This window comes from Scyliorhinus torazame, chromosome 10 (genome assembly GCF_047496885.1).
Source record: "Scyliorhinus torazame isolate Kashiwa2021f chromosome 10, sScyTor2.1, whole genome shotgun sequence".
Classification (NCBI taxonomy): Eukaryota; Metazoa; Chordata; class Chondrichthyes; order Carcharhiniformes; family Scyliorhinidae; genus Scyliorhinus; species Scyliorhinus torazame.
In genome coordinates, this window is record NC_092716.1 from 184,617,385 (window position 1) to 184,630,866 (window position 13,482).

The window sequence follows — 13,482 nt, forward strand, 5'->3', positions numbered from 1 at the left end:
TTGAAACTGAACATGAGTGAGAATATTATTGTTGTGTAGGTGTTGCCTAAATGCACTGCTGATGACACCTTCCATCACTTGTCTATTGATTGAGAGTAAACATCCTCTGCTTTATTGACTGGGCAGAGTGTGCCAATGTCATTTCGGGTACCTAGGTTTGTGCTGGGTATGACCAGTGGTATCAATTTTTGTGTTTTCTGTAGTGTTTCAGTACAACTGAGTGGCTTGCTAGGCCATTTCAGAGGGCAGTTAAGGGTCAGCCACATTGCTGTGGGTCTAAAATCATGTGTAGACACAGGTTTCCTTCCACAAGTGAACCAGCTGGGTTTTTTTATTGACAGTCCAGTCATTCCATGATCACCATAAATTTGAATTTCACCAGTTGCCAATGTGAGATTTGAACTCACTCAGCCGGTAACCTTACCTCTACGCCAGAGTCACTGCACAGATGTTCATTTGGTCCACTGGCACCATGTTGGCCCTCTGCAAAGGGATCCAATCCCTCTTCTGGCTAATCATTCAGTGCTGTTTCCATTGATCTAAGTTGTATGAGCAAAGGTGAGTTTGTGGAGGCACAGATCAGCCATTGAATGGCAGTGCAGATGTATGCCACAGTCTCGGTCTACAGCAAGAGATTTCAAACTCAGGGTCATGACCCTCGGATGGGCCATGGGCTGATTTCTGGAGGGTCACGGCACAATTTCACAAGCCCAGGCCAGATGGTGGGGGATGAATGTAATGCGACATGAATCCCAGGTCCCGGTTGAGGCCGCACTCATGTGTGCGGAATTGGCTATAAGTTTCTGCTCGCCGATTCTGCGTTGTCGTGCGTCCTGAAGGCAGCCTTGGAGACTTCTTACTGTGCTTACCCAGTCCAACGCCGGCATCTCCACATACAGGGAAATGGGTTTGAGTATGGGGGCAGCTGGAGTCTTGTTGATAAAGGGAGGATTTCCTGCAGGGCAGGGGTGGAGTTTATTTCACGGGGCGGGGCCTGTGGCACAACCGCAGTGCATCTAAAGCCAGGTCTGAAGAGAGCGTGTTCAAACAGGTCAGACTCACTAACTCATTCCCGCTGGTTCCTGGATTTGATATCTGGGTAAAAGTTTATTTCATGGGACTCAGTTTCCCCCATGTGATCTTTTAGGTTCCCGGGACTTGGTAACGGAGTGAGTTGGCCCTGAATAAAGAGGTTTGGTGGTATTTGTGGTTGGGATAGGTCTGGGATAATAAGACAATTAACTGTGCGGTATTCCTATTGGACTGGATTCATTTTCCTGTTTAACCTTTGTTTTGGGCAGAAGTGGCGCTCGAGAAACAATTGGAGCGGAAAGGAACTCATTTGGACCCGCCCAGAATGATTTAACTCCCTTTGATATAAAAGACTGAATGATCAGTAGTCACTTACTGGGTGCGGCTGTCAGGGGTTGCCAGCTTAAAGGAGTAGCGTCGTTTCTGCATTTCGTATTCTGCCGTCGACTGCTCGGTTATAAATGGAGAACAAAATGAACCAGCCTATGTTCGACAGCGGGGTCCATGCTTTCCAGGGGCCACACCACACCGTGGAGGTGCCCACCAGCACGGTGACGATGGGAGTCCGTGCTCTGCCGGTTAAAGACCACATCCTCTGGTCTATTTTCAACTTCGTTTACTGTAACTTTTGTTGCCTTGGGTTCCTGGCTTTGGTCTTTTCAGTTAAGGTGAGTTTGTGAATTTTTTTTAAAAAAAACATTATCGGGGTCTAATTCGCAAATCGCTTTAGTGAGCTTTCTGCCAGAGAGGTTCTGAGAACGTGTAAATGCTGACTGGGTGCATGTTAGTGAGAGTGGGACAATATTAATGTTTAGGCTGGAACCCAGGTGTCGCTGCTCCTTGTTCACTGGAATCCTCAATCCATTGCCCTTGACCGAAGTCTATGCAAACAGCCCAGAGAATCAACAGGAGGTCGCCAGGCTCCTGATCTCTTCCATCGCGCGGAACTTTGCCTTTTTAAGCATCGTTTTTGAGGGAGTTGCTATTCGCTCCAAATTAAAAATACTGCACTTCCCTTCTGGTACTTTTTACCACTTAGTCTTAGCTCTGTTTATTGATCCTCTTACTAGTATAGGTACTTCCACGAGCCAAGCAATTCAGAATTTGTCCTGCTCCAAAAATAATGCCAGATTCTCCAGTCTCTTTGCTTTCTCTCCATATTCCTGTGTAGTGCCCAGAATTGGACCCTATTCTAGCTGGAACCTGTCCAGTTTTATAGAATAAACATTGTGGGGGAGGGCAGACTGAATTGGATAGCTTTCACAGCCAGCATAGTCATGATTGGCTGAATGGCCTTCTATAGTGGGCAGCACGGTAGCATTGTGGATAGCACATGCTTCACAGCTCCAGGGTCCCAGATTCGATTCTGGCTTGGGTCACTGTCTGTGCGGAGTCTGCACATCCTCCCCGTGTGTGCGTGGGTTTCCTCCGGGTGCTCCGGTTTCCTCCCACAGTCCAAAGATGTGCAGGTTAGGTGGATTGGCCATGCTAAATTGCCCTTAGTGTTGGGTGGGGTTACTGGGTTATGGGGTTAGGGTGGAGGTGTTGACCTTGGGTAGGGTGCTCTTTCCAAGAGCTGGTGCAGACTCGATGGGCCGAATGGCCTCCTTCTGCACTGTAAATTCTATGATATACCTTTATCTGGCTCCTTTTCCAGAAAAAAGGGTGTTACTGATTCTCATTGTTATTGAAATTCTCCTTCTTTGATTATCCTCTTATTTAGCACCAAGTATGTTTTAAGCATCTCATTTTGTGGGACTGTTCTTTCTGCTTGGAGCCTCCCTTTATTGAGATCTGAGAAATGACTGACGGTGATCTCAGACTTCAAATCTCTGTTCCGATTTGAGAGAAGGTCCCCATAACTGACTATGGTGAAGGAGGAGCCCTGCAATAGAGGGGCTGCTACACTTGGACAGTGTACAGTTCCCCTGGAAGCCTTGGACAGACTTTGTAATACAGAAAATAGTTCTGCTTTCCAGTAATTACAAACCTTGGTGGTTGTATAGTGTTTCCCCTGGCTGAGTTATTTGGGTGGAGTTGGCCATTTAAGACTGGAGGAGAAATTTATTTAGATGGTTGAGTGTTTAGCATTCTATGCCTGAGGGTTCTAGATTTTCCAATGGTATATTCCAGCTGATTGGCAGATATTTGGGGTACTGAAACTGTGATTCTCAACTGGATTGGTAATCTCAACCTAGCCATCTAAATGTTACTCTGCAAGGGATGTGGCATGTAATTAAAATGCTTGTAAATATCAGTGAGATGGAGCAGGTCTACTTTTGCTGCAGGATCTGTATAGATATTGATTCCTCTGGGTGAGATGGCCAATCCACTATAGGTGACAGTCCTGAATTGAGGGATGATCTAATTGAGTAATGGGAGTGCCTGGGGAGTTTCTGTCTATCACTTGCAAATATGCCCTTCTGGTTCTGTTGCTGGCAAGACCAGTATTTGTCCTCTGGTGACGGTGAGCTACTGAGGTCATACCCATGGGTGTTAAGTAAGGAGTTGCAATGAGTGGGGAAAAAAGGGACATTAGTTTCAAATGGCAATACCACTCTCCTACATTCTTGCATATATCTGCTGCTCTTTGACTTGGTGGTAATGGGGTTGGAAAGTCCTATTGAAGGAGGCTTGTTTTTAAATATGGGGGGGAGGGGTTGGGTGTTTTTGTACCAGTTATCTGCCATTCACCATCTTTTTCTTTTGCAGTCTAGAGATCGTAAAGTTCTGGGAGACATTTATGGGGCTGAAAATTACAGCTCCACATCAAAAACCTTGAATATAGCTGCAACGTTTCTGTCTATCCTTGTGTTTGTCATCATCTTTGGGCTGTTGGTTGCTGGGGTGATCAGCGTTCACCCTCGTTGAGGACAGCTCCAGTTTAAGATGGAAGACCATGAGTCAACTTGATGCATAAGAAATCATGTGTTTGACAAAAGAAACCTTTTTTTTGTCTGTCCTTGTGATGTTTGAATACTGTAAGAATTGGGCTACAAACGTCCAAATAACATGTGAAACTTTCTGTTCTATTTCTTTCTCTTGTATCTACAATTTCTGTAATGAATACTTCATAACCAGTTTCTGAATAAAATACAGTAGTGGCAAATGTTTCCTTCATCAAGATTATTTTTAAGAACTGGGAGAAGTTATTCAGCGCCCTGCTTAGTGTCATGGACTGTTGTGTAGTGAAACTTGGCAAGAATCTTTGGTGTTGTCACATCAACCCATACTCCATAGCAACAACGGTAAGAGATTATTGATTCCAAGAGTGAGGGGAAGGTCCTGTGCAAAAAAGACTTGGAATGCAAAGACAAATTTACAGGAGTTTAGAGCCATGAGCCAGATGGGAAGATGTGATGGAAATTTGGCTTAAAATGGGGAGGATTGCTTAATTGTAGATTTAGTGCTCAGGAAAGATGGGAAACAGTGGTAGTATTAACTGGGTATGCTCATACCCTTTAAAAATAAGAGGCACAAATATGCAGGGTAATCTATATGAACAGTGACATGGATGGAAACCTGGTATTGATTGGTACAGGATAGAGGAGGAATTTTACATTCCTTAATGAGTGACTGGGGTGGGGGAGGCAGTGGGATCTGCTGGGGAATAAAATTGACCTCTTGTTGGGAGGGAGTTCATTAAAGACTTGACTTCATGAGATGAGGGATCTTACCAGGGTGCAATGGAATCTGTGGATAATCTGTTTCAACACATCTGGCATGAGAGCCAGGATTCTTTTTGGTGTATGTGATGAAATAGAGAATGGGGGCCAGGGTTCCTTGAGGTACAAATGATGCAATAAGAGATGTTGTGATCAGGTGAATTTTTTGAAATGAAATCACAATCATAACAGGAGATTGCCACTCTTTTACCCCATTACTGGGGGGGGGGGGGGGGGGGGGAGGAGGAGGAAAGAGATTGGCAAGGGGCAAAAACATTATGAATAAATGAGCAGATTCCTGGTAACTGCAGGTGGTCAGTTTGGCATCAGTGCTGGAGTGGGCTATGTAAAGTAGCAGCACAAATTTGTATCGTGCTTGATGAACACAAATATTAGAATGGCATGTAGTGGATGTTGTCCATTGGAATTTAAGGTGGGCCAGTCAGTTTGAAATGGGGTAGCTCCAGACCAAACTGTAAATGGTTATTTCAGATTGAGGGTGGTAGATAGTGTTCCTCTGGTCAAGCTGTGACCACTGCTTTTAAAAAAAATATATAAAACTTGGGACACTGGATGCCTGTGAAAAACCACATTACACCAGTTGACACAACAGGACAGAGGCTAGCAGAAAGTGGCTGATGGAAGTTGAGTTGCAGCTATAATCAAGGGCAGCATGGTGGCACAGTGGTTAGCACTGCTGCCTCACAGCTCCAGGGTCCCAAGTTCAATTCCAGACCTTGGGTGACTGAAGTTTGCACTTCCTGTGTCTGAATGGGTTTCCTCAGTGCTCTGGTTTCCTCCCACAGTCCAAAGATGTGCAGGTTAGGTGGATTGGCCATGCAAAATTGCCCCTTGGTGAACCAAGGGTTAGGTGGGGTTACTGGGAGATGGGGGGGGGGGGGTGGAGGCAGGGGTTTAAGGGTGCTCTTTCCAAGGGCTGGTGAACTTTTGCACTGTAAACTCGATGATTTTCAGGATGTTGGTTGCTTTGATTCTCCTAGGACCAAACCAAGGTGTATGGTAGTGTTTAGAGTTCTCTTTGCTTCATGAACTCACTAGTCTCAAGGTCTGAGATTTATTGGGGTTCTTCCACTAGCATGCGGCCAAGTGACTCTCCACCTCAGTTAAAGCCCTGCCCAAGCATTGGTTTCACTGCTTTCTTGCCTGGTGGTCTTCAGCTCTTTGCAGATTTCTCTGCCTGTTTCTAAGTGCTCCAGAAGCAAACTGCCTGTTTCTGTGAGAAACCCATCAATCCAAGTTGGCCCTCCCATGGCAGTATAGCAGTCCAAGCTTCATCTTGCTGAATCTGAACCGTAAGAACTACCCTTGTCTTTGCAACCTTTCTTTGATCTGAGGAAATTACATGAATAATTTATATCGCTAATGGGATGTTAATTTGATTTTACCAGACTTGCTAATTCCATTCCTAAACTTAAGAGGATCCCCATCTGTAGTTTACTGTTTCACGTCTCTAACTCTATCCCCTTTAAATAATCCTGGAACATCCTTCGGTTTACCAGTTTCTCAAACTCTTGTTCTTCCCATTTAATAAAAAAAAATACAGTCCCCAATATATCTGAATCATGAAAATCAAACATTTTTGCAACACAAACATATGGGCTTGTAATCATCCATGGAGGTGTGAGTACAGAATGCTGAATATTCATAAAGCTCTGGTTCGGCCAGCTGAGTGTTTCGGAAGGATGTGCAGGTCCTCTTAAGATGCACAAGGGATTTATCAAAAGTTCCACAATTCCAACAATTTAGCTGCCAGGTCGAATTGGAGAAGTAGAGGCTGTTCTCCTTACAGCAAAGAAGATTTGCTAGAGGTTTATGACTGGTTTAGATCAGGTTGACAAAGAAAATCTGTTACCATTATTAGTTGATTGCACAGTGGGGGACACAAATTGAAAGTTTTGAGCAAAACATTGGGGACCAAGGAAGAACTTGCATAGCGAGTGGTAATGACCTAGAACTTGCTGCCTATAAGAGGAATAGAAACCCAGTGATTTCAAAAATGAATTGAATGGTCACTTTAGGGAAACAAACTTGCAGGACGATGGGAAAAGAAGGGGGGAATGGGACTTATTGTATTGTTATACTGAGACCCAGCACAGACTCCAAAGACCATAGCTCAATGGGCTAGACAGCTGGTTTGTGATGCAGAACAAGGCCAGCAGCGCTTCTCCCTCTGTGTATCCGAACAGGCACTGGAATGTGGTGACTGGGGGCTTTTTACAGTAACTTCATTGCAGTGTTAATGTAAGCCTACTTCCGACAATAAAAGGTTATTTATTTAAATGGCCTCCATTCTGTGCCATAAAAGCAGGGTATTTTCCTCTGGCATCGCAGCCGATCCTTCAATAAAATGTCACAGAAAATGGATTATTTGGTCATTATCCCATTGCTGTTTGTGGGAACTTGTTACATGTTCTCCTATTCCTTTAAGTAATTAAATCACACACGGAAAAGTTAAGGCATCACTCATCCAGTCACTACCAGATTTGATCACGATGTTCAAAATCATGGATGGTTTTGTTGGAGCAAATAATGAGGAACTGTTTCCCAGTGGCAGGAGGGTTGGTAGCCAGATGACACAGATTTACGGTGACAAAAAAAGAGGGGAGATGAGAATTTGTTTTAAACAGCACGTTATGATCTGGAATGCACTGCCTGAAAGGGTATTGGAAACAGATTTAATGGGCGGGATTGTCCGTTATGCCGGCGCCCGGAGGTTTCCCGACAGCGTGGGGCTGCCCCACAATGGGAAACCCCATTGACCGGCTGGGGTAACGGAGAATCCTGCTGGCCGGTCGGGGCAGAAATGTGGTGTGGCGGGGCGGAGAATCCCGCCCACAAACTTTCAAAATGTGAGTTGGATAAGTAATTGAAAATGAGAAATTTGTACGGCTTTGGGGAACGAACAGGGGAGTAGGATTACTTTGCAAAGTTTTTCAGAAAGCTGGCACAGACAGGATGGGCCAAATGGCCTCCTGTGCTGTATCAGTCACTGACTTGCACAGTGTTTTCCATATACAAATCAAAGTGTTGAACATAATGAATTCATTGTTGAGCAGTAACTGTTACGGATATTTTGGTTGACATTTCTCTGGTTTATTGATACTGAAACTTGTGACTTGTTTTCCTTGCTCTGCCAAATGCCAGTAAGCTGTGTTTACTCTCAGACTGCTGCAAACACTGAATCACAATGCAAACAATGAGGTAAAAATGTTGAACTTCTAAATACAGCCACCAAACAACAGTACAATACGATGAGATAAGATGCCCTGCTCACAAGGGAACCTGGGATCCCAAACAGGAGCAGGGAGAGAAATCATGAGCCATGGCGTTTCCCGTTTCCAAGCCCCAGAACCCTCTTTCACCCCCACCCCACCCTCTTTAACCCTCCCTCTTAATCATAATATGCATGATCATTTTTACCCTTTCATGATTCACCAAAAAAATCACAGGACCTAGTTAAGCACCCTTTCCTGGCATCTGGTTCAAATGTCTGGTATAAATGCAGCATCGGCCATTGTTAAGAGCAGCAACAATATAATGCAGTGTTAGTTTTTGTGCAACCTATAGGTGATACCACCACAACCATCAAGCAAACCAGAAAATAGAAATTTTACTTTAATACCACAGTGCATTGTTATTAATTTGACAGGAAAACATCCCATTAGTTATTTATGATACCATGCAGATGATAACTGATTTCGGCAACTGCCTCAACCCTCATTAACATGGACTGCACATTGCACAATACTTAAATGGTGACAGTAAATACATATTTGGGGAAGAACTGCACAGGATCTTTTCCATTCTGTAGAAGTAAAAGAAGACTTTCTTCTGACTGATATTATTCAATATAATTATTTTGTGCAAGGGCTGTAATTGGATTTGGTTTTCTCAGTAATCTCACAGGGTAGAAAGGTCAAATGACTCCTGAGCAACAAAGTGGAATGATTGAACATAAGTCTTCACTGTCAGTGAGAAGCGTTTAAGCCGTCGGGTGTCTGTGTGGCACAACCTTTAAGAGACCAGAGGACAAAGTCTGGCACAAATTATATGTGTTTTCTTGATCAAGTCTGAAGACTCAGCTGATTGCTTCTTCTCACTACAACATATTTTCGATCTCTATTATGCAACACAACTTTATCACAATATTTCAACACCTTCAAAGTTGCATAAGAAGCACCAAGATTGAATGAGATAATAGGTAAGTAGATAAAAAGATATGGCTGATGTCATTGGAAAAGAATCTTAAGAATTATGTACAGTATTTGCAGGAACAGGCCATGATGGGCAAGAGGCGTCCACCATGGGTGGTAGTAGAATCATAGCCGAAAGTAGAGCAGTTCACAGAACCAGTGCAGAAAGAAAGGACCTTGCAGCATTGAGATATTTGAACTCAATAAATTATGTTGTGGAGCCTGGAAATGAAGAACTTATGAATTGTCATTGATGGAGGTAACCAAGTAGCATTGGCAGGCCTATGACTTTTTGCAATTCATGTGAAGTAGACCAATCAATATCATCAACTAAGTTGAGCACTGGTGATAGGAATCAACTATTTCCTGATAGATTTGATAGGTAAAAGAAGGCTATTTAGTATAAATATTAAGCCCCAGTTTTAATACACATTTTAAATTAAGGATTTCAGCACTCATAGCCTCAGGTCATGATAAAACACATAGATTCAACAGGGAAACAATAAGCCTGACACAGGAATAAACTCATTGGAGATTAAAACAACATTTTTAATAAGCAAAGATGAAAAAGCTATTGTTCTAACAAACATATTTTTAAAGACAGTTTGACATTAAGACATGAGCTGTATCAGTAATCTGATCAAGGACGAAGCAGGCACCATAGCAACATGAAGGCACTATTGTTCATAATGTGGATAAAGCAAAGTCAGCAGAAAACCAGTCGAAACTAGTATTGATAATAGCACAGAATCGCATTCTATAACATACACAAATATTCAAACATGAAACATTCAGAACTTATGTTGCACATTAAGGATTGACAGCTAACCGTCGGATCAAATACATTTGATTCTAACCCAAACCAATTAGGACGACAGAGAGGTGTAGATAGATGGCTCAAGTCTGATAAGATTTCCTATAAACATGATGGTCCGTACGGCCATCTTTATTCCGGGATCATCCTATACTTTGATCTAAACTATTCGCTATCTCTATTTTTCATATTTTCACTTTTCCACTCTAACTCTTGAAGTAAATGCAAGCTGTTTTGCCGTAAGCAAGAAACCATTTCTGTATTATTTTGAAAGTTAAATTGTGTACAAGTTACTTCTCTTTAAGTCCTTTTGCTAGCCGGACTTTATTGAGAATAGATTTAAGTTTCTCCTAATTGTAATCAAACAGAGGCAATAAAGATTCTTGTTTGCATCCGAGAAGGTGAACTCAAATTTCTACTGAGTTTTAGTGTCGCAAGACCTCACTAATTCCGCATGGTAGATCTCATCAACTGGCCGTATCCTAGGGGAGCCTTGGACTTCTGACTGTGTGGGTGATTGATCTGATGGAGCTGATGTTGAGTCTCATTGAGTTTTGCATTAGACAGCGGAATCTGTGCGTCAGTGGTGGAGGGAGTGAATGCTTGTGGAAGGGGTACTAATCAAGCAGGCTGCTTAGTCCTGGATGGGGTTGAACTACTTGAGTGTTGTTGGATCTGCAATCATCCAGGCAAGTGGAGAGTATTCCAACAAATTTCTAACTTATGCCTTGTGTAGATGGTAGTCAGGCTTTGGGGAGTCAGGAGGTAAGTTACTTGCCGCAGGATACCTTGCCTCTGATTCCCATTGATTCCAGTTTAGCTAAGGGTCCTTGATGCCATACTGGATCAAATGCTGCCATGATGTCAAGGACAGTCACTTTCACCTCACCTCTGGAGTTCAGCTCTTTTGTCCATATTTTAACCAAGGTTGTAATGAGGTCAGGAGCTGAGCAACCCTGGCTGAACCCAAATTGAGCATTAGTGAGCAGGTTATTGTTAAGCAAGTGCCACTTGATAGCACTGTTGATGACCCCTTCCATCACTTTACTGATGATGAAGAGTAGACTGATAGAGCGGTAATTGGCCAGGTTGGATTTGTCCTGCTTTTTGTGTACAGGACATACCTAGGCAATTTTCCACATTGCCGGGTAGATGCCAGTGTACTTGAACAGCTTGGCGAGGGACAGGGCAAATTCCGGAGTACAAGTCTTCAGTACTATTGCCAGAATATTATCAGGGCCCATAGCCTTTGCTGTAGCCAGTACCTTCAGTTGTTTCTTGATATGTGGGGTGAATTGAATTGGCTGAAGACTGGCATCTGTGATGCTGGGGACCTCTGGAGGAGACCGAGGTGGATCATCCACTCAGCACGTCTGGCTGAAGATTATTGTGAATGCTTCAGCCTTGTCTTTTGTACAGATGTGCTGGACTGCTCCATCATTGAGGATAGGTGTAGCCTCCTCCTCCAGTGAGTTGTTTAATTGTCCACCACCATTCATGACTGGACATGGCAAGACTGCAGAGCTTAGACCTGATCCATTGATTGTGTGATCGCTCTTCATTGAACCAGGATAGATCCCTGGCTTGCTGGTAATGATAGAGTGAGGATATGCTGGGCCATGAGGCTACAAATTGTGGCTGAGTACAATTCTATTGCTTTGCAGCAGGTGGGCATGTGTGCAATGAAGGAGGGACCATTCAGATAGGATAGCTAGCCATGCTGGCCTGCTGGTACAAGGGAGTTTTATGTAGCCTGACACATTAATTTTCAACAGATATTCGGTAGTGAGAAGTAACATAGAAAAAACATAGACCATACAGTGCAGAAGGTCATTCAGCCCATCGAGTCTGCACTGACCCACTTAAGCCCTCACTTCCACCCTATCCCTATAACCCAATAACCCCTCCTAACCTTTTAGACACTAAGGGCAATTTAGCATGGTCAATCCAGCTTAACTGCACGTCTTTGGACTGTGGGAGGAAACCGGAACACCCGGAGGAAAACCAGACAGACACGGGGAGAACGTGCAGACTCCGCATAGACAGTGACCCAGCGGGGAATCGAACCTGGGACCCTGGCGCTGTGAAGCCACAGTGCTAACCACTGTGCTATCATGCTGCGGTAGGGGGTTTCTGGGAGAAGTCAGCTCGCTCACCATAACTGAGAAGGAGATCGCGGAGGCTTGTTAAACAGGAGGAAGGAGCATTCAACAGGGAGGGTAGTGAGAAGTGACTGAGGAGGATTCTCGGAGAAGTCGGCTCGCTCACTAGAACTGGGATCACAGAGAACCCAGTGTCAACGAATGGTAAAACCCCAAACTTTACATTGCTGTAGTGTTTCCCTGCCCCTCTCCTCCTCAAAGCAAAAAAGAGAGAGGGAGAGAAGGACAGTTAATTGTTTGTAGCTTAGAAACAGCAGGGCCTCATCAGTGTGCATCATCTTGACCAGTAAAGATGGCAGGGACCCTGGTAAAGCTTGTGATGTGTGTGGCATGCAAGATGTGGGAGGTTTTGGATCCACAAGACATCCAGGACAGTCACATCTGCATGAAGTACCAGAGGGTAGCAGTCCTTGAACATCATGTAGCTGGTTTTGAGCAGCGCACCATACACATGAGGGAGGGAGGTTTCTGGAACAGTCGTACCGGAGGGTGGTCATCAGGAAAGGAGGTGTGTAGGGATAGCAGGACAATGAGTGATCATTCATAGAAAGGAAAAGAAGCAGAAGGTCCAGGAAAACCAGGACTCCTTAGACTTGTCTAACTGGTATGGAATTTTAGATCAATTGAGTAACAGGGCTGAGTCAGGGGTAGTTCACTCGAGGGAAAACCACAGTATCCTGGTTCCCTAGGCTACTCTGGGAAAAGACAGCGAGGCTGGGGGGCAGATTAGAAATGTGATAGTAGTTGGTGACTCAATAGTTTGAGGGATAGACAGGCTAGTTTTCAGACAAGACCATGACTCCTGTATAGTCTGTTGCCACCCGGGTGCAAGGGTTCTGGACATAACGGATTTGATGTACAAACATCCGGAAAGGGAGGGTGAACAACCAGAGGTTGTGGTTCATGTGAGAACCAACAACATAGGGAGGGACAGCTTGGAGGTGTTGCAGGACCAGTTGCAAGAGTTAGAGAGTAGGTTGAAATGCAGGAGCTCGGACTTCCGGTGGCGGCTATGAAGGAGTAAGTCGCACACTTGGTGGCTCCCGCTCTGGTCGGACTTTTGGACCTTTTCCCCCGATTTTTTAACGGACTTGAATTGTAAAACTGATGTAAGTGGCAATTTTCTACTGAATTCCCACTTTGGTGCATGGAGAAAAGGACTAAAGTGTTCGTAAGGGCAGAAATAAAAAGACAGAGAAGACTTGGGCTGTAGTTGCATGGCGGAGGGGTGAACCTCTGGCTTGTCGACCCAGCAGTCTATGGAGCAGCTGATGCAAGTCATTCAGGAAGGCTTTGCTACGCAGAAACGGGACTGCTTGGAACTGATAAAAGCGTCGATTGAGCGGTTGGAGCTCAGATTGGACACCCAGGATTGGGCGATGCAGAATGTGGTGAAGTTGTTGGCTGAGCAGGAGGAGCATCAGACTGCGGTGGAGCTGGAGGTGGGGATGCGGAGGGACCAGCAAAAGAAGCTTCTGGAGAAGGTGGAGGACCTAGAGAATAGGTCCCGCCGGCAGAACCTAAGAATTGTCGGGCTCCCGGAGGGGTCCGAAGGAACGGACGCTGGGGCATACGTCGCTGTTTGAGAAGCTGCT

The 13,482-nt window shown here is 44.5% G+C and overlaps 1 protein-coding gene across 3 annotated transcripts; it reads left to right on the forward strand.

Annotated features, from left to right (window-relative positions):
- Window positions 1-983: 983 nt before the first annotated feature.
- Window positions 984-4,141, forward strand: LOC140384420 (dispanin subfamily A member 2b-like). 3 transcript variants are annotated; one of them, XM_072466100.1, is made up of 3 exons: window positions 984-1,051; window positions 1,302-1,700; window positions 3,745-4,141. In XM_072466100.1, the coding sequence occupies exons 2-3, from the start codon at window positions 1,494-1,496 to the stop codon at window positions 3,901-3,903; spliced, it is 366 nt and encodes a 121-aa protein (XP_072322201.1). In that variant the 5' UTR covers window positions 984-1,051; window positions 1,302-1,493; the 3' UTR covers window positions 3,904-4,141. The 3 variants fall into 3 exon arrangements, with proteins under 3 accessions (XP_072322201.1, XP_072322202.1, XP_072322200.1); XM_072466101.1 differs by lacking the exon at window positions 984-1,051 and adding an exon at window positions 1,071-1,192; XM_072466099.1 differs by lacking the exon at window positions 984-1,051 and having other exon boundaries at window positions 1,074-1,700.
- Window positions 4,142-13,482: the final 9,341 nt, after the last annotated feature.